Source organism: Aotus nancymaae, unplaced genomic scaffold, assembly GCF_030222135.1.
Source record: "Aotus nancymaae isolate 86718 unplaced genomic scaffold, 86718_ANA_hifiasm-v0.15.2.pri h1tg000049l, whole genome shotgun sequence".
Lineage (NCBI taxonomy): Eukaryota > Metazoa > Chordata > Mammalia > Primates > Aotidae > Aotus > Aotus nancymaae.
Window position 1 is genome coordinate 30187673 of NW_026988463.1, and position 21554 is coordinate 30209226.

Sequence of the window (21554 nt, forward strand, 5' to 3'; positions counted from 1 at the left end):
CTATAGTCCCAGCTACTCAGAAGGCTGCAACAGGAGAATCACTTGAACCTGGGAGGCATAGGTTGCAGTGAACTGAGATCGTGCCATGGCACTCCAGCCTTGGCAACACAGTGAGACTCCATCTCAAAAAAAAAAAAAAAATTAAAGAGGACACACATACACACACATACACAGGAAAAATATTCCATGTCAATGGACTGGAAGAATCAATATTGTTAAAATATCCATACTACTCAAAACAGCCTACAGATTCAATGCAATCCCTATCAAACTACCAATGACATCCTTCAAAAAAACACAAAAAAATCCTAAAATATATATGGAATCACAAAATACTCAGACTACTAAAGCTATCCTAAGCAAAAAGAACAAAACTTAAGGATTTACATTACCAGACTTCAAATTACACTACAGAGCTATAATAACCAAAATGGCATGGTACTGGCATAAAAACAGACACAGAGATCAATGGAACAGAATAGAAAATCCAAAAAACAATTCCACACATCTTGAGTGGACTAATTTTCAACAAGAACATACACTAAAGAAAGGACAGTTTTTTCAATAACTGGTACTTAAAAAAACTGAATATCCACATATATGAAGAAAAATTATTCATTAAAAAAAAAACCAGAAACTAGACCCCTGTCTCTCACCATATACAAAAATCAGATCAGAATGTATTAAGGACTTAAATCTAAGACTTCAAACTATGAAACTACTACAAGAAAACATCAGGAAAATTCCCTAGGACACTGGTTTGGGTAAAGATTTCTTGAGTAATGCACTAAAGCACAGGCAACCAGAGCAAAAATGAACACATGGGATCATGTCAAGTTATAAACCATCTGGACAACAAAAGCAATAATCAACAAAGTGAAGAAACAACCCACAGAATGGGAGAAAATATTGACAAACTACCCATTTGACAAAGAATTAATAATCAGAATATGTAAGGAGCTCAAACAACTCTATAAGAAATAATCTAATAATCCAATCAAAAATGGGCAAAAGATGTGAAAGGATATTTCTTAAAAAAAAAAAAAAAAACGGCTAGAGAACAGTGGCACAATCATAGCTCACTGCAGCCATAAAATTCTGAAGTTAACTGCTTCCCCTGCCTCAGCTTCCTGAGTACCTAAAATTACAAGCATGCACCATGACACCTAGTGTATTTATTATTTTTTTATAGACACAGAGTCTCACTATAATGCTCAGGCAGGTCTCAAACTCCCAGCCTCAAATAATCCTCTGACTTCAACCTCCAAAGTAGTTGGGATTACAGGCATGAGCCACATAATGGTCTAAAATATCTATATTAAAAATGCTCAATCAATTAAAGGAGAACAAGGAACTAAACTAAAAGAGAAAAATTCATGATGAAAATAAACAGAGAGATTAAAACTATAAAAGACAAAGTGTGGAAGTAAAAACTAAATTTAAAGATTCACTAGATGAGGTACACAGCAGACTTGATATAGCAGGCAAAAAATCGCCAGCGAGCTTGAAAACAGGTCATTTGAAATTGTAGAGTCAAGATGCAAACAGGATGAAAAAATGAAGAAAAAAAGACAGAGCCTAATAAACCTTTGGAATACTATCAAGTAGGCCAATATACTCATGAGAATTCCAGAATGAAAGAGAAGAGGCCAGGTGCAGCAGCTCACACCTGTAATCCCAGCACTTTGGGAAGCTGAGGCGAGTGGATCACCTGAGGTCAGCAGTTTGAGACCAGCCTGGCAGGAGAATCGCTTGAACCTGGGAGGCAGAGGTTGCGGTGAGCCAAGATTGTGCCGTTACACTCCAGCCTGGACAACAGAGCAAAACTCCGGTTTTTTTTTTAGTCAAAATAATGACTAAGAATTTTCCAAATTTGTTGGAGAAAATGGCCTAAGATGTAAACTTCAACTAACTCTAATTAGTAGCAACACAAAGAGAGTCACATGGGACATTATAATCAGAAATTCAAAAGTTACAAAGAGAATCTTGAAGTCAGAAAGAAAAAGATGACTAGGCATGTACAAGTCCACTCTTATAAAATGATCAACAGATGTCTCAGCAAAAAAACTCACAAGCCAGAAGATGGTTGGATGATATATTGAAAGTGACAAAAAAAGACAACTACTTCCTGTGAACACTACATCTGCCCAAACTGTACTTTAAAAATGAATTAGAAATAAAGAATTTTAAGTAAAAGCTAAATGAATTTATATCCATTAAACCTGTCATACAAGAAATACTAAAGGAGTCAGTCCTTTACACTGAAAAATAAAATGGCAGGGAGGAAAACAAAATCATGTAACAATATTAAGTTTTCTGGTTAAGGTAATTACACATATAAAGTATTCTGTATTACTGTAATAATAGTATATAGAATACTTTTAATTCTACTATGCATTTGAAAAGACAAACACTTAAAAATAACCATAAATCTGTGTTAATGGATCCACAGTACAAAAGGTTATAATTCGTGACATCAATAAAATACAATAAGGGGACATAAAGAGGCAAGGTTTTTGTATGCTATTAAAGTTATCAGGTTAATACAAATTTATTATCAGATTATCATATATTAAAGTTAACAGTTTATAAATTTAAGATGTTTTGTGTAATGTCTATGGTAACCACAAAAATACCTATAGTAGAGACACACACAAAAAATGAGAAAGGAATCAAAACATGTCACTATAAAAAAATCAATAAAACACTAAAGAAGACAGCAAGGGGAAAACGGGAACAAAAATGCTACAAGAGCTAAAACAAAGAAACAAACAAAAAGCAATGTCATTCCCTTTAGGTAATTACTTTGTATATAAAAAAATTAAATCACTCACAAGACAAAATTTGGCTTAATAAATTCAATAAACAAGATCCTACTCTATGCTTTCAATAAAAGGCCCACTTTAGATACAAAAACACACATGGGCTGAATGTGAAAGCATGGAAAAAAGAAATTAAATATAAAGTCAAATACTGTCAGACAAAATACACATTTCATCAAAAACTGTCACAAAATACAAGAAAGGGCATTATATAAGAATAACAGTGTTTACTGACCAGAAAGCTGTAACAAGCATAAACATATATGCAACTAATGTTATACCTCCCATGTATACATAGCAACCTTTTATAGAATTGAAGCAAGAAGTAGCCAGCAGAACAATAATAGTAAGAGACTTTCATATCCCACTTTCAGTAATACAAAAATGAACAGCACCAAAAACAGAAAGATCAATAAGGAAACAAAGGACTTGAACACTAAAGACCACTTAGACCTAATATATATACATAACTTTTCACCCAACAACAGCAAAATACACAATATCTTTAACTACATATGGTATATTATTCCAGATAGACAAGTTTTTAAGCCATAAAATGTCTTAACAAATTTAAACTGATGGAAATCACACAAAGTATTATTTTTGACTACAACAGAATAAAGCTTGAAGTTAAAAATGAAAAGAAAACTGGCAGGTCTACAAATACGTAGAAATTAAATAACAAAGTCTCAAACACATGCTGGTTTAAGAGTTTGAAGACTCAATATTATTAAGATGTCAATACTATACAAAGTGATTTACAGATTCAATGTACTATCTATCAAAATACCAACAGATCTCTTTAGAGAAGCATTAAAATATTATAAAATGTCTATGGAATTTCAAGAAATCATAAACAGTCAAACAATCTTAGGGGGAGAAAAAGACAGAGATACCTACTTTCTGATTTTAAAACATATTACAAAGCTATAATAATCAAAACTGTGGTACTCACATAAAGACAGACAAGTATTAGAGATGATATAAAGATGAGAGAGTCCAGGGATAAATCCTGATGTATATAGTAAATTTATCTTAAATAAGGGTTCTAAGAACACACAATAAGGAAAGAACAGTCTCCTCACCAAAGAGGGTTGGGAATACTAGAAATGTGCATGGGAGAGAATGAAGTTAAACCTCACTTTGAACCATATACAAACATAAACTTTAAATGAACTGACTTACTTTTTGTAGCTATTGTAAATGGAATTTTGAAATTTTTATTTCAGTAGTTTGTTATCAGAGTAAAAATGCTACTGATTTTTGTATGTTGCCTTTATATTCTGCAACTTTAATGAATTTGTTTATTGGTCCTAACAGTTTTGTTATTTTGGGCTGTGTGTGTGTGTGTTTTATTTATTTTTTGGTGTTATGTTCAGGTTTTGTATATACAAGATCTTTTTGTCTGCAAACAGGAACCATTTGACTTCCTCTTTTCCAATTTAGATGCCTTTTATTAAAATTAAGATACCTAGCAATGAACTTAACTAGAAATATGCCTACACTAAAACTACAAAGCATGGATGAAAACAGAAATACATGTGAATAAATGAAAAGATATTTTGTGTTCATAGATGGAAAACATATAATTAAAATGGCCATCTTAGGCCAAACAATCTACGGATTTAATGCAATTCTGATCAAAACATCAACAGCATTCTTCACAGAAATAGAAAAAATAATCCTAAATTTATATGAAACCACAAGGGACCCTGAATAGCCAAAACAATCCTAAGCAAAAAGAATAAATCTGGAGACAATATACTACCTTACTTCAAAATTTACGACAAAGCTATAGTAAGCTAAATATTATTGTACTGGCACCAAAATAGATATATAGATTAATATGCCTGATAAGCCAAAAATAAATTCATGCAAACTGATTTTCAAAGGTGCCAAGAATACACTTTGGGGAAAAGACAGTTTCCTCAATAAATGATGCAGGAAAAATTGAATATCCATATGCAGAAGAATCAGACTATACCCCCTACTCACCATATACCAAGAAAATCAACTCAATCTGGATTAAATAATTAAAAGTAATCAGCCCAAACTATGAAACTATTAGATAAAAACATTGGGCAAATGCTTTACAACAGACTTGGAAGGTATTTTTCAAATGAGACTTCAAAAGCATGTCCAGTTGCAGTGGCTCATGCCTGTAATCCCAATACTTTGGGAGGCCAAGGTGGGAGAATCATTTGAGGTCAGGAGTTTAAGAGTATTCCAGGGCACATGGTGAGATCCCATCCCTACAAAAAAATTTTTTTAATTAGCTGGCTGTGGTGGTGCATGTCTATAGTCAACCTGCTCAAATGGATGAGACAGGTGGATCACTTAAGCCCAGGAAATGAAGGCTGCAGTGAGCTATGATCATGCCACTTCACTCTAGCCTGGGTGACACAGTAAGGCCCTATCTCTTAAAAATAAAAATACTTCAAAAGCAGAGATAACAACAACAACAACAATAATATATATATATAATTATATCAAACTAAAAGAAGTTAATTAACAAAATGAAAATACTAACGGAGTGAAAAGGCAACCTAGACAATGTGAGAAAATATTCACAAACTATGTATATATGACAAGGTGTTAATAGCTAAATCATGTAAGAAGCTTTACATATAACCCAATGTAAAAATATATGGAAGACCTTACTAGACATTCTCAAAAGAAGAAATATAAATGGCCAATAAGTACATAAAAAGATACTCGAAATCATTAATCACACAGGAAACGGAAATCCAAGCCCAATGGGACGCCCCTTGCTCCAGTTACAATGGGTATAATAAAAAAGACAAAGCATAATAACAAAAAAGTATTGATGAGGAGGTGAAGAAAAGGGAAGACATAAACACCGTTGATGGAATTGTATATTAGTATAGCCATTATAGAAAATGGTATGAAGATTCCTCAAAAAATTAAACATACAAGTACCATATAATCCAGCAATTCCACTATTGGAATATATCCTCCAAAGAAAGGAAATCAGAGTGTGAGAAAGATATCTGCATTCCCATGTGTATTGCAGCACTATTTATACCAGCCAAGATATAAAACCAATTCAAGTGTACAGCAACAGATAAATGGATAATGAAAATGTGCTGTACATACATACAATGAAATACTATTCAGCCATTAAAAAAGAATAAAAATCCTGTCACTTGAAACAACACGGATGGACTTGGAGAATCTCATGTCAAGTGAAATAAGCCATATGTATAAAAACAAATACTTTGTCTGCCAGTGTCTGGCCACGGGGTGCCTTCATCAGCTCCTCAGCTCAGCTGGAGCTCGCACTCACCTACCAGCCACCGCAGAACCTCCTTGCCTGCTCCCACTGACAAACAAGATATGAGAGGTGATGCCAGCCATCAGCGAAGCAGTAGGCCCCCTGGGAAGAAGTGGGAGCCATAGGTCTGTCTCCCCTTCACAGCCAGATGCAGATTCATATTTTGAATGGTTTATGGTCTCCATGCTAGAAGAAAGGGGCTGTTTTCTTGATACACTGAGAGAGATTCCAGAAACTCTGGCCCTAACCGAGGGGAAGTTACACAAGGTTGGTCATGAAAGAGATTCCTTGCAGAGACAGCTCAACACTGCACTTCCACAGGAGTTCACAGAACTTACTAAAGAAGTCAATACATGCAGCCAACAGCTCCTCAAAAAGGAAGAAGAAATTGCTGAAATGAAAGCAGAAAGGAACAACACAGGCTGCTATTAGAGCACCTGGAATATCCTCTCTCCGGGCATGAGTGGTCTCTTAAGATGACAGTGGTGAAGAGACAAGTGCAGTCCCCAGCAGGCATGTCCAGCAAAGTTGAAGTGCTAAAAGCACTTAAGTCATTATCTGAACACCACAAAGCTCTAGATGAAAAGGAGAGAGAGCGATTACGAGTAGCATTCGAAAGATGTAGTTTGTTAGAATAAGAAGTAGGTGTCACACACAAAGAGCTAATGATTCTTAAAGGACAGAATAATCAGAAAAAAAACAATAACAGATGGAGTGCTTGATGTAACCATGAACAAGAAAATACACCAAGCATGAATGGAAAGAGATCTTTGATAGTTCTTCAAACAATGAGGAAAACCTTGCTAAATTGAGCTCCAAGAAATCGTAACAGTCAAGGGAGCAGAGCCAAACGAAAGAGCGCCTCGCTGCCCTCTCCAGTCACATGACTGAACACTGCTAGAAAAGATCTCATCAAATCTGATGAAATGAACACAAAATTACAAGATGTCCATGAAGCCATGGCCCAAAAGGAAGACATGGAAGAGAGAATCACTACTCTTGAAAAATGCTACCTTGCTGGTCAACCTTAGACACTGCCCTTGACCAAGTGGCAGGTTTGCTAATCATGGTCCTGGCTACAGAACAAAACTTGCCACATCCCACTCCAGACTTAGCTATAACCCACTTAGCTTTTTTCCTGCCACTAGGACCATCTGCCAAGAACCAAGGATAATTTATACCTGCCTAAGCCTTAGGTGACATACATGCAGAATTTGGTCCTCTATGTGACTCATGAATCAGGCAAAACCCACCCTCTTCACCTCTCAGCCACGGTCTGGAAAAAAATCCTTCCCACACAGAGATCCTCAGGGAAAAATATCTATCTGTGGTTCTATATGTAGGACCAACAACAACAATCTGAATGTAGACTGTAACCTGGCTCCAGCTTCATGCAGCCACAGTTCAGGAGCAGTTATGCTCAACCTTGAGACCTCCCTGAAGGCACACACATCTGTGCCCATAAAGGCATGCCTGCTACCATTAGTCTCACCATGAATCTTAAAGCAGCTCTGTAACCTAGGTGACTTGGGTGCTGTCAAAGGCATTCAGTTTTATAAGGGAAGCAGAGCATCAAAGTTCAAAAAATTTACAGCCTAACAATGTAACAGAAAAGAAAATCTCATTTTCTGAGGAGAAATTAAAGTCAGCTGCAGATATTTCCATAAGTAACAAGGAGCCAAATGTTAATCACCAAGACAATGGGGAAAATGACTCCAGGGCATGTCAGAGGTCTTCATGGCAGTCCCTCCCATCATAGGCCTGGACGCCAAAGAGAAAAAAGTGGTTTCCTGGGCCAGGCCCAGGGTCCCTATGCTGTGTGCAGCCTAGGGACCTGGTGCCCTGCATCCCAGCCACTCCAGGGTAGCTGAAAAAGGCCAACACAGAGCTCAGGTTGTGGCATCAGAGGATGCAAGCCCCAAGCCTTGGCAGCTTCCATATGGTGCTGAGCCTGCAAGTGTACAGAAGTCAAGAACTGGGGTTTGGGAACCCATACCTACATTTCAGAGGATGTATGGAAATGCCTGGATGCCCAGGCAGAAGTTTGCTACAGAAGCAGGGCCCTCAGAGAACCTCTGCTAGGGCAGTGCAGACGGGAAATGTGGGGTCGGAGCCCCCACACAGAGTTCTTACTGAGGCACTGCCTAGTGGAGTTGTGAGAAGAGGGCCACCACTGTCCTCCAGACCCCAGAATGGTCTGGAGGGGTCACACCATTCTGACAGTTTGCACCATGCACCTGACTGTTTGCACCATGCACCTGAAAAAGCTGCAGACACTCAACACCAGCCCGTGAAAGCAGCCAGGAGATGGGGCTTTACCCCGCAAAGCCACAGAGGCATAGTTGCCCAAGGCCATGGGAGCCCACCTCTTGCATCAGTGTGACCTAGATGTGAGACATGGAGTCAAAGGAGATCATTTCGGAGCTTTAAGATTTGACTGCCCCACTAGATTTCGAACTTGCATGGGGCTTATAGCCCCTTTGTTTTGGCCCATTTCTCCGACTTGAAATGGCTGTATTTACCCAATGCCTGCACCCCCATTGTATCTAGGAAGTAACCAACTTGCTTTTGATCTTACAGGCTCATAGGTGGAAGGGACTTGCCTTGTCTAGGATGAGACTTTGGACTGTGGGCTTTTGAGTAAATGCTGAAATGACTTTGGGGACTGTTGGGAAGGGATGATTGGTTTTGAAATGTGAGGACATGAGATTTAGGAGGGGCCAGTGGCAGAATGATATGGTTTGGCTGTGTCCCCACCCAAATTTTATCTTGAATTCCCAAGTGTTATGGGAGGGACCTAGTCAGAGGTAAATGAATCATGGGGGCAGGTCTTTCCTGTGTTATTCTCATGATAGTGAATAAGTCTCATGAGATCTGATGGTTTTATAAATGGGAATTTCTCTGCACAGGCTCCCTTTCTCTTTGCCTGCTGCCATCCATGTAAGACATGACTTGCTCCTTTTTGCCTTTCACTGTGATTGTGAGGCCTCCTCAGCTATGTGGAACTGTAAGTCCATTAAACCTCTTTCTTTTGTAAATTCCCAGTCTCAGGTATGCCTTTATCAGCAGTGTGAGAACATACTAATACATCATCTGAGACCACCTCAGCCTGGATTTTGTTATCCATATCATTATCAGCATTTTGGTCAAAGCCATTCAACAAGTCTCTAGGAAGCCCCAAATTTTCCCACATTTTCCTGTGTTCTTCTGAGCCCTCCAAACTGTTCCAACTTCTACCTGTTACCCAGTTCCAAAGTCACTTCCATATTTTCAGGTATCTTTTCAGCAGCACCCCACTCTACTGGTACCAATTTACTGTATTAGTCCGTTTTCACACTGCTGATAAAGACACATCCAAGACTGGGTGATTTACAAAAGAAAGAGGTTTAATGGACTCACAGTTCCATGTGTCTGGGGAGGCCTCACATTCACAGTGGAAAGTGAAAGGCATGTCTCAGATGGCAGCAGACAAGAGAAGAGAGCTTGTGCAGGGAAACTGCCCTCTATAAAACCATTAGATCTTGTAAGACTTACTATCAGGAGAATAGCACAGGCAAGACCTGCCCCCATGATTCAATTACTTCCCACTGGGTCTCTCTCACAACAGGTGGGAATTATGGGAGCTACAATTCAAGATGAGATTTTGGTGGGGACACAGCAAAACCATATCAAATGCTAACAAAAATACAAAAAAAAAAATTAAAAGTATAAATGTCATTGGAAATGGTAAATACATAATGAAATTCAGAATACACTAATACCATAATGTTGGTATACAAATCACTTTTAACTCTAGTATAAAAGCCACAAAACAAAAGCATTAAAATAACTATAGCTGCAATAATTTGTTAATGAATGCAGAGTATAAAAAGTTATAAAGTATAACATATATAGTAATAAAATGTGTGAAAGGGAGAAAAACTGTAAAGTTTTTTCTATGCATAGATGTTAAATTATCATCTCAAACTAGACCTTTACAAATATATTTTATCTAAGTCTCCTGATAACCTCTAGGAAAAAACTGTAGTAGATACACAAATGGAAAAAGTTATCAAAACATAAAAACAACAACAAAACAAAAAAAATTAACAAAACAGAAGACAACAAGAGAAAAAAAGAAACTATAAAACAGAAAACAACAAAACTATAATAGTAAGTCCTTATGTATCAATAATTACTTTACATATAAAGAGATTAAATTATCCAATAAACAGATACTGGTATAAACTGAATGTCACCTCCAAAATTTAGGTCAAAATTTAATAGCCATTGTGATATAATTAAGAGGTGGAATCTTTAAGAAGTGGTTAGGCCATTAAGACTCTGCCCTCATGAATTAATTATTGTCCTTGTGGGAATGTGTTAGTTATCACAAAAGTGAGTCTGTTATAAAAGGGCTCTCTTCTCCCTCATGTCTTTGGCCATGTTATTACGCAGCAAAAAGGACTTCACCAGATAACAGCATCATTTTCTTTGCCTTCCAAGCTCCTGGAATCATGAGCCAAATAAACTTCCATTGTTTATAAATTAGGCAGTCTGTGGTATTTTGTTATAGAAAATAAAACAGACTAAAATAGACACAGAGTGTTAAATAAATTTTTTTAAATTAACAGTATGCTGCTTAAAAGAGATTCGCTTTGATTTAAGGACAAACATAATTTAATTCAAAGAATAGTAAAAACACATTGCATGCAAATAACAACCAAGAGCCGGGACAATTAAAGACAAAATAGACTTCCATGCAAAAATCTGTCACAAGAGTCAAAGGAGTTCACTACATGATGATAAAGAAGTTAATTTGTTAAGAGGATATAGAAATTAAAAGTATGTATGCACCCAACACTGGAGCACCTAAAGAAAACATTAAATACCTGTGTTGAGAAACTGAGATACAGTAACAGGAAACTTCAACATCCTACTTACAACAAAGCATAGAATATTTAGACAGAAAACTAAGAAGAGAGTCCACCTATATAACACTATAAACTAAATACAATATTTTATCAAATATGAGAATACACATTCTTCTCAAGAATACACGGAATATTCTCCAGGATAGATATTATGTTAAACCAAAAATAAAAAACAAGTCTTTTTAAATTTAAGAAGATCAAAATTATATCAAGTTTTTGATCACAATGGTATAAAACTAGAAAATTAATAGCAGGAGTAAAACTCAAAAACTCACAAACACATGTGATACAGTGTGGATGTTTTGTCTCCCACCATAAAACTCATGTTGAAAAAAGTAATCCCCAATGTTGCAGGTGCACCTAATATGGGGTATTTGGATAATGGGGGCAGATCCCTCAAGAATTCTTTGGTGCTGTCCTTGATAGTGAGATCTTATGAGATCTGGTTGTTTAAAAGTGTGTAGCACCTGGTAACTCACTCTCTTGCTCCTGCTCTTGTCATGTGACTGCCAGTTCACCCTTTACCAATTATCATGATTGCAGACTTCCTGAGTCCCTCACCAGAAGCCAAGCAGATGCTGGTGCCATGCTTCTGTACAGCCTGAAGAACTGTGAGCCAATTAAATCTCTTTTCTTTATAAATTATCCAGTCTTAGGTATTTCTTTAGAACCATGTAAGAATGGACTAATACAGTGTTGACATTCCAACAACCATGAAATCAAAAGGGTAATCAAAAATTATCTTGATACCAATGAAACTGGAGACACAAGAAACCAAAACTTCTGAGATGTAACAAAAGCAGTTCTAAGACAGAAGTATAAAATGATAAAGGTCTACAATAAGGAAAACAAATATCTCAAATAAACACTCTAATCCTCAAGGAACTTTATCAAGAAAAACAAAATAATCCCAATGTTGGCATGATTATGGAAATCATAAGGATTAGAGCAATAAGAGAGAAAACAGAGACTAGAAAAATAATAAGAAATATCAAAAAACTAAGAGTTGAGTCTTTTAAAGAAAACAAAATGAAAAAACTTTTCCTAGATTATCTAAGGGAATAAAAGAGAGGGGACTCAAAAAGTTATTAATGAAAAAGTAGTCATTCCAGCTGACATCACAGAAAAAGAAAAACTAAGAAACTATTATGAACAATTACATGACAAAAAAGATAACTTAGAAGAAACAATTCTTAGAAAGAACAACATATTGGAAAGAAATAGAAATACCAAAAAGACTAACAATGAGGAGAAGACAGAATAAAAAATCTCCCAATTTAAAAAAAGCCCATGACCAAATGACTTCCTGTGTAAACCGTATCAAGCATTTAAAGAATTAATACCAATGCTTCTCAAACTCTTCCAAAAAACTGAAAGAAAAAAACACTTTCAAACTCATTTTACGAGGCCACCAACACCTCATAATGAAGCCAGATAAAGACACTACAAAAAAGAACAAGCCAATATTCCTTATAAAGATACAAGCAAAAATTCTCAACAAAATACTAGATACCAAATTCAAAAACACATTAAAAGGATCATACATCATTATCAAGTAGGATTTATCCCTGAGATGCAAGACTGTCTTAATACAATAACAAAAATATGAAAATCATATAATCCTCTCAAAAAATCTATTAAAAGCCTATGATAAAATTAAGCACATTTTCATAATAAAAACTCCAAACAACATACATACAAAAATATCCATCTCAACACATAAAGGCCATATACATAACAAGCATTCAGGTAATACTCAACAGTGAAATGCTGAAAGTTTCCTCTAGTATAAGAAACAAGACAAGGGTGCCCAATCGCAACACTTCTATTCAACAGAGTAGTGAGAAATCAAGTCAGAACAATTAGGTAAGAAAAACAAACAAAAAAACCATTCAAATCAGGAATAAAGAAGTAAAATGCTCACTGTTTACAGATGAGGTGATTTTAAAATATAGAAAACCCTAAAGACTATACCAAACCAAAACAAAATATAGAGCTAATAAATCCATTCAGTAAAGTTGAGGCCAGAAAAATATACAAAAATTAGTTGCGTTTCCATATACTAACAATAAACTATCTGAGAAAAAAGTTACAAAAAATCTTATTTATAATAGTATAAAAAATTTAAAAATTTTTATAACTTCATTTAACAAAGGAGGTGAAAGATCTGGCCAAAATCTATAAAACACTGATGAAAGTAATTGAAAAAGACACATATATTTCTTTTTCATGGATTAGAAAAACTAATATTGCTAAAATGTCCATACTTCACAAAGTGATTTACTAATCCAGTGCAATCTGTATTAAAATTTTAATGGCATTTTTCACAAAAATAGAAAAAATTCTAAAACTTCTACAGAATCACAAATAACTCCAAATAGACAATGCAATATTGAAAAAGAAGAACAAAGCTAGAGGCATCACACTTCTTCATTTCAAACTATTACACAGCTATACTAATCGAGAGTATGGTATTGACACAAAAACAGATACATAGACCAATGGAATAGAATACAGAAACCAGACAGAAACCCATGGTGTATACAGTCAACTAATACTTTGACAAGGGAACCAAGATACACAAAGGGTATAGTCTCTTCAACAAATAATGCTGAAAAAAAGTAGTCATGTGCAAAAGGATAAAATTGAACATTTATACCATGTACAAAAATTAACTCAAAAGAATTAACACTTAAATGCAAAACCAGAAACTGTATAACTTCTAGAACAAAGCATAAGGAACAATCTCTTTGACACTGGCCTTGGCAATAATTTTTCTGGATATCACACCAAAAAATCACAAGTAAAAAAAAGGAAAAATAAAAACAAGTAGCATTACATCAAACAAAAAGGTGTGTGCACAGCAAAGAAAACACAGAACATGAGAAAGCAACCCAGGGATTGGGAGAAGATATATCTGATCAGAGTTTTATATCCCAAATATGTAAGAATCTCACACACTTCAATAGCAAAAAAAAAAAAAAAAAAGTAAATCCGACTTAAAAATTTGCAAAGGACCCAAGTAGAAATTTCACCAAATATGACACGGAAGTAGCAAACAGGTTTATGGAAATGTTCTCAATGTCATTATTCATCAGGAAAATGCAAGTAAAACCTCCATAGATATCACCTCACACTTGTTAGAATACTGTCAAAGAGTCAAGAAGTAAATATTCACACTTGCTAGAATGACTGCTGTTAGAGTCAAGAAATATTAACAATAATAAGAGTCAGAGCGTGGAGAAAAGAAAACCCTTGTACACTGTCAGTAGAAACATAAATTGATCCAGTCATTATGAAAAATGGCATGAAGGCACCTCAAAAAAATTAAAAATAGAAGTATCCTACTTCTAACTGTATAAGCAAAGGAAATAAAATCAGTATGTCAAAGATATATCTGTACCCCTATGTTCATAGCCAATTATTCACAATATACAGAATATTTTTCAGCTGTAACGAAGAAGGTACTCCTGCAATTTTGACAACATGGATGAATAAACCAGGTGGACATAATGGTAATGAGTACAAACTTTCATTTACAAGATAAATTCTGAATATCCAATGTAAAGCCTTGTAAATATAGTTAACAATACTCTATAGTAGCGGTCCCCAACCTTTTTGGCAGCAGGGACCAGTCTTATGGAAGATAATTTTTCCATGGATGGGGGTTGAGTGGGGGATGGTTTGGGGATGAAATTCTTTTATCTCAAATCATCAGGCATTAGATAGATTCTCATAAAGAACACACAACCTGAATCTTTTACATGCACAGTTCACAATAGGCTTCACGCTCCTATGAGAATTGAATGCTGCCACTGATCTGACAGGAGGCAGAGCTCAGGCAGTAATGCTTGCTGGCTCAATAAAGGTCACCTCCTGCTGCGTGGCCAGATTCCTAACAGGCCACAGACCAGTACTACAGACCTCCGCTCTATAGTATACTTGAGAGTTGTTAACAGTGTACATCTTAAGAGTTCTCACCACACACAAAACAATTGGCATCTAACGTGAGATAACTGATATGGTAATTAACTTTGTTGTGTTAGTCATTACACAATGTATATGCATATCAAATCATCAAGATGTACCCTTTAAATAGATACCATTTATACTTGTGGAAAGAATCATATGTCAAGAAAAATAAAAGAACTAAAGGACATATTCTCAGTAAGCTTCACACTTAACCAGACGAAATTATAAAATGATAGTTAAGATACAAGGCAAGAGTTTAGGGTTTGTTATATACTAGGCAATGTTCTAAGCTTCCCATAGACAAAAGTTAGATAAGAATTCTACATAATGAGTAATATACATTAAACTATTTTATATTTGTGGAATTTGTGCCTATAGAGTTTAAATTTCTCATCTTAGCTCAGGCTAGGAAAAATGAAAAGTTGAAGTGAAACATAAAATTAGATTTTCTTATATTTAGGAAGATGCTTTGTGGTTTGATAAAATTACTGCATCTTAATTTCTGTAGGATCACCCCAAAAACCACAATAGAATTAAAAATTAATATATCAAAAATATGTGACATCTGTTCACAGAATTCCTGGAACTTCTGAAAAAAATCCCACTGTCCGTCACTCCCCTCACACTCTTCTCACATGAGTCAAAAACAGAACTTTAAAAGTGGTTTCACGTAGAGGTAGAAACATGCACAGACTTTCCCAGAGCCCCCACATCAATGGAAGAGCAGTCAGATCACACAGGCCCTCACAGGCCAAGGGAAGCACTTTGGCTGTCACTGTGAATTTGATAGTGGATCGCAGAAGGGAAAGAAGAATCATTAGATAATTTCAGAGCATGAGACAGAAGATGTCCCTCTGTGACAGCAAGAGAAATAAACTCAGGCTTCTCAAAAATCATTTCCATTGGAGAACTTCCCAATCCACATTTCAAGGTCTGGTTCTTCCCTGACCTCTGGACCTCTCACCCATGTCATCTACTCATTCACTCCCACCTACCTGGCTGGATGGCTACTGTCTCCGCACTCTTCACATTCCAGGGCTCTTTCCTTTGCTCCAAAAAGGTGATCAGGTCTGGCTTAGAGACAGCGAGACCTGTTTTATTAGAAAAAGTCACATGATTCTGACAGTTCTTTTTATGTTTTTATACTTTTTTTGGCCCCACAGGACAGGATTAATTTCTAACCATTTCTAATTTCTTTGTTCTACTGTGCTCAGTAGAAAAAAGAAGACATTATAGAAGATTCTAGAAAAGTGTTTCTCAAAATACTGTTTCCTACTAGCTTCTTTAGAATATTTGGGAAACACTTTAAATTTGGGGATCCTGAGTTCTCTTATAAATCTGACTGAATCAAAATTTTAAAATATTGGATTTTAAAGTGTTGGCAACAATAGTTTATGTCAACCAATTTCTAGACTCTACTAGAGTGAAACTTGCACATTACCTCAAATAAAAAGGCAAATGTCAAGATCAAACATTATGAAATTTTTCTACATCAACAAAACCCCCATTTTTTTAATCCTGAAAAGAAGAATCTGAAACTAATTCATACAAAGCACAAGAGACATTCCAAAAAGAAAAGAAATAAAACTCTTTAGTTATTAGATACTCTGAAGGCAAGCGATCCTCACCCAGAGAGACCAGGTTTCTGTAGTTCTCTAACATCACATCCCAATACAAATTCTTCTGAGCTGGTTCCAGGTATTCCCACTCCTCCACAGAGAATTCTATGGCCACATCCCTGAATGTCAACAGTCCCTGAAATAAAAATAAACAATACATTGACCATGTGGCCATAGCAGAGTTCTTCATTTGTCCCCAGGTTCTGATTTACAAGAGTGACCTGAATTATTCAATAAGATAATTTTTAACACATTTAGTAATATTTTCTAATGTAGTCTCAATCTCTGTGGAGAGTTACATAAAATCCTCAAAACTAGTATAGATATTATTTACACAGAATGTAAAATATAAAACTAAGGCGTATGTAAAATATAAAACTATGTCTTTTCCGCTTTAGGTCTTTGCTCCTTCACTTTTTTGTAAAGTTAAGTTGTAACCTGATGGTAATTAGCTGGCTTCATTATTTTGTAGTACAACCAATATGTTCATTAGAATTTTTTGCATTTAATGTAAGTTGGTACTGTAAAGGTATCTTGTTCCCCTCAAATGAATCAACACTGCCACCTTCTGTATAATTTTTTTTTTCACTTTGCAAAAACACTAGAAAGGCTGGGAATGTTTGTTTTCATAATCTGTTTATAATCTGATGTAGAGAAAATTTCATGTTTGATCTTGACATTTGCCTTTTTATTTGAGGTGATGTGTAAGTTTCATTCTAGTAATGTGTCTAGAAATTGGTCGACATAAACTATTGTTGCCAACATTTTAAAATTCAAACACAGGAATATACATTTTTGAGTGCTATATTTCCACCATCCAGAATCAGTTGTGTATAATTCTCAGGTGGAAAAGTCATGGTGACTTAGAGGCATACTTCCCAAGTTTTATTGTATACAACAATAAACTGGATATCTTATTCAAATGCAGATTCTGATCTAGGTTTTGGCCTGAGTTTCTGCATTTCTGTGTTGTTTAATTTTTTATTTTGACACCGGGTCTCACTCTGCCACCCAGACTGGAGTGCAGTGATGGAATCTTCATTCACTGCAGCTTCGACCTCCTGGGCTCAGATGATCTCCTTGTCTCAGCCTCCCAAGTAGCTGAAGCTACAGGCATGAGCCACCACAGCTATCTGAGTGTCTACATTTCTAACAAGTTCACCAGTAGTGTTAATGCTTCAGGCCCAGAAGCCACTTTTGAATAGCAGAGGAAGAACACTGAGGAAAGAATTCAGGCATGATGTGAAACTGAGAGTTTTATGAAATTTACAACATAATAGCTAGAATGGTAGTAATCCTTTCTGAACATACAGTGTATAGCAGATGTCATCCTAACAGTTGTTTACATATACAAAACCCAATAAATAATCTATGAGAAAAATTATAGGATTCTTCCTCTTCTATAAAAATATTTTCCAAATGTTTGCTACATAGTAAAGCTTGTATTTTGCCTCAGTTTATCTGATTTAGAATTTATCTCAAAGGGACATACAGGCCAATATACAAAAACAACCTTAACAGAATGTTTAGAGAAAATTTCATAACTGAGTAATGAAAACAAGAAGGCAGCCACAGAATATTGATCAAATAATGCTTTCATTTTTTGCACACACACACAGAAATGGTAACTATATACACATTAAAAGTAAGAGAATATTTCTGTGTAAATAGAATTAGAAAATATTTTAAATTGTATAAAAACTATAAAACTCTTTGTGGATGATGATTTTTTGTGTTTTTAAAGAACTTTATAAGGGCCAATACATATAATGATATAAACTAAAAGCTCTTGTTTCTGAGTCTGGTACCTTTTTTCAAGTTTTTGTTATGTTTATTCTATGTGCTATTATATATCTTAGAATTTCAAGACAATAGATATATTTGCTATATTTACTATATGTTAATAGACAATAGATATATTTACTATGGTATATTTACTGTACGTTAATTCTTGTTCTTTCTCTGAAAATATAGAGAAGCAATAAGGATATGCTTGTGACATGAGAGGAAATAAAATGGAAACCTACAGAACTAAGAGCTGCTTCAGAACTTCCAGGCTCAAAAGCTGTTATCTCCTGTCAACAAATGTAAGAGCCTTCACTCTGCAAAGAAAGCTACAAGCAAAGGGAAACTAAAAAGAAATGGGAGTCTCTGGGTTAAATGTGATGGTTTATACACATCACTCGGTAAATTCTCCCTCCTAGATACTCATTAAAGACAAAGAGAAAAATGATTAAGTTTATAGTGGAGGAATCTGGCAAAGAGCACCTGAACCAGGTGAATGAAGTTAGCATCAGCTGTAATAAGACAAATTCTTATTAGTACTGATGCACAGATGGGCCCATAAACACTGCTGTGATATGAGTGGAGGGGAAAAGTAAATCATAATCTTAATATAATCATAAAAAGCAATCTGTGGGGGAAGATACAGGTGATGATAGTTCCTCAAACTGGCCAGGTGACCCTACTTAGAAGCCTGGGCTGAGAATCACTTAGCTAAGCATTGCCTCTCAAGGCTCAATATGCGTACATATCATTTGGTATTCTGGGCCCCCTCTAAGTAATGTGATTCTGCATGTTTGGAAAGTTTCCATGAACTGGCTTCTTTAACAAGTCCCCAGTCAATGCTGCTATTGCTCCTCCTAGACCCATTATCAATAGCACTCAGCTAGAGGAAGCAGACACAGCACACAAGGTCCCTCATACACAATACTTTTAATCACAACATAAATACTTTTTGTTCACAGCGAGAACCACCAACCACTGTCCTGAAAGATCACATCCTTTGCCAGCCATTTAAAGTCTACAGAGGCTGGAGAAGACAGTAACATCTAAGACAGCATTTGGAAAACAGCATGGATACATGCACTAATGCAGTGTTTACTGAGCTTGTACTATGTGCTCACAGCATGCACTGTGCTAAGAACATCACATGATGTGAGTTAAACCATATAAACCCCTGGGATGCAGGTCCTGAGTATCCCATAATTCCCAGCAGGATTTAGATGATGGCCCAGCCTTTCTATTTCTTCTTCTGTTTCCCTATCACTATAAAAGCTAATTATAGACATATGGGAGGGATACAGAAAGGAGTAAAATTTAGTTTAGAAGAATTTCTTGGCCAGGCACGGTGGCTCACGCCTGAAATCCCAGCAATTTGGGGGGCCAAGGCAGGTGGATCACTTGAGGTTAGGAGTTCAAGACCAGCCTGGTCAACATTGTGAAGCCCTGTCTCTACTAAAAATACAAAAATTAGCTGGCCGTGATGGCATACCTGTAATCCCAGCTTCTCGGGAGGCTGGGGCAGGAGAATCACCTGAACCGGGGAGGCAGAGGATGCAGTAAGCCAAGATCGCAACACTGAACTCCAGCCTGGGAACAGAGCAAGAGAAGAATTTCTCATTATTGTCTTTACATCTTTACATTGACTTCATTACAACTTGTGGAGCAACTACTGGATCTGCAGAAATGGAAAAGAGGTTACCAGGTGGAATGTTTCTAGAGGTACTGGTTTTAATAAGAAAAATTAAATTTCCAAACAATTTTTAAAGTGAGTCCTTTGCTCTCTTTTACTTGCTTTTGGATTTGGGGAAATTGTGAGCACCACCTCTGAAGAAATGGCAGCAGCAGCCACCCAGAAATCTGATCTCCTCTAGTCAGTTCTATGAGGGGAGGCTCCAGGGTAGAGGCAGACCTGGACAAGGCTCAGAAGAGGGTGGATTTGGGCAGAGCAGATGAGGGTGGATGTCGGCCCTAGGCTTCTCATCTCTACCCTGCTGGTTTATTTTCAGTTCTGTCTTTCCTAAGCCTGACCAACAAGAACTTGACTCCCGTGGTTTGCCTTGTTTCAATTGTTTAAGCTTCATCCTATTTCGTAACATGCAATAACAAGCAATTTAACCAAAACACGTAGGGCTTTCTAAGAAAATTATATTAGTAGCTACACAATTATCCTTAACAAGAAAAAAGCAATATAAATAATAATTATAATAACAGCTCTTTTGTCCATGGGCAGCCCTTCATGTGTTGACATCACAACTCACAATGTTAACATACAGGCAGTGTCCCAAATGAAGCCCAAGTTCCCTATACACCTGTTCTTGCTCCTAACATGATGGTGGATTCAACCATTATCCATCTGCTCTAGACTGAAAGTTCCTGAATAGTAGGGACTATGGCTGCTACATCTGTTTTTCTAATGGCCATATGAAATGGAAGCATTGGTTTACCTATCAGTATGAGTCTTCAGACCTCCTCCTTGTTCTTCATCCACACATTAGAAAACTGGAGCAACGCCCATTTGGATACCAAATAAAGAGATTCCTTATGTTAAAGGAGAAACAAAACCTGAATAACTCATTCCTCTTCCTCTGAGACTGAAGCAAGATTAGTCCATTGTCAGCCTGACCCCTGTCTGCACAGGATATAACCAAGTGTCTCAAGGATCCCTAGGTGCTGGTGAAGAGTCCCTGGTAACCCTGGGATGAAAACCCAATGGTAATTTAGGCAGGCAAGACTCAAGTTGTCTTTGTGGAACCAGAGTAGAAAACTGAGTTGTCATGGTAGGGTCCCAGTTCCTGGATCCAGATATGTTATTACCTAGACCTGATCAGCTACCTCTTGGGTACAAGAGAGGACAAGATGACCCTACTCCAGTAACACAGCACACAGGTAGGTGTAGCTTCACTCACGGATCTGGATAGTTGTGGCCCTGCCCTCCCTCTGCTAAGGTGCTGCTTTACACTTACAGATTCTGCCACCAGATTGTTTATAAAAGGAACCCCTCACAGAACTGCTGTAGCTCACTGGGCAAGATCTTGAAAACTCTGAGGGCCTCACTCCAAAAGGAGGGCTTTACAAAGTCCATGTTGATCTCTCACAATGCAGAAAATGTCCCCTGGATTTTCTATATATCCTTGGTCCAAAGTCTGGC

At 36.4% G+C, this 21554-nt stretch overlaps 1 protein-coding gene across 1 annotated transcript in view; it reads right to left on the minus strand.

The window, feature by feature from the left end:
• Positions 1–19991, minus strand: part of LOC105734011 (zinc finger protein 267-like) — a 36890-nt gene extending 16899 nt beyond the window's left edge. The window contains 3 exon segments of the mRNA XM_021670092.2: positions 15998–16093; positions 16631–16757; positions 19896–19991. Of these exon segments, the coding sequence (XP_021525767.2) occupies positions 15998–16093; positions 16631–16664 (130 nt within the window). The 5' untranslated portion in view covers positions 16665–16757; positions 19896–19991.
• Positions 19992–21554: the final 1563 nt, after the last annotated feature.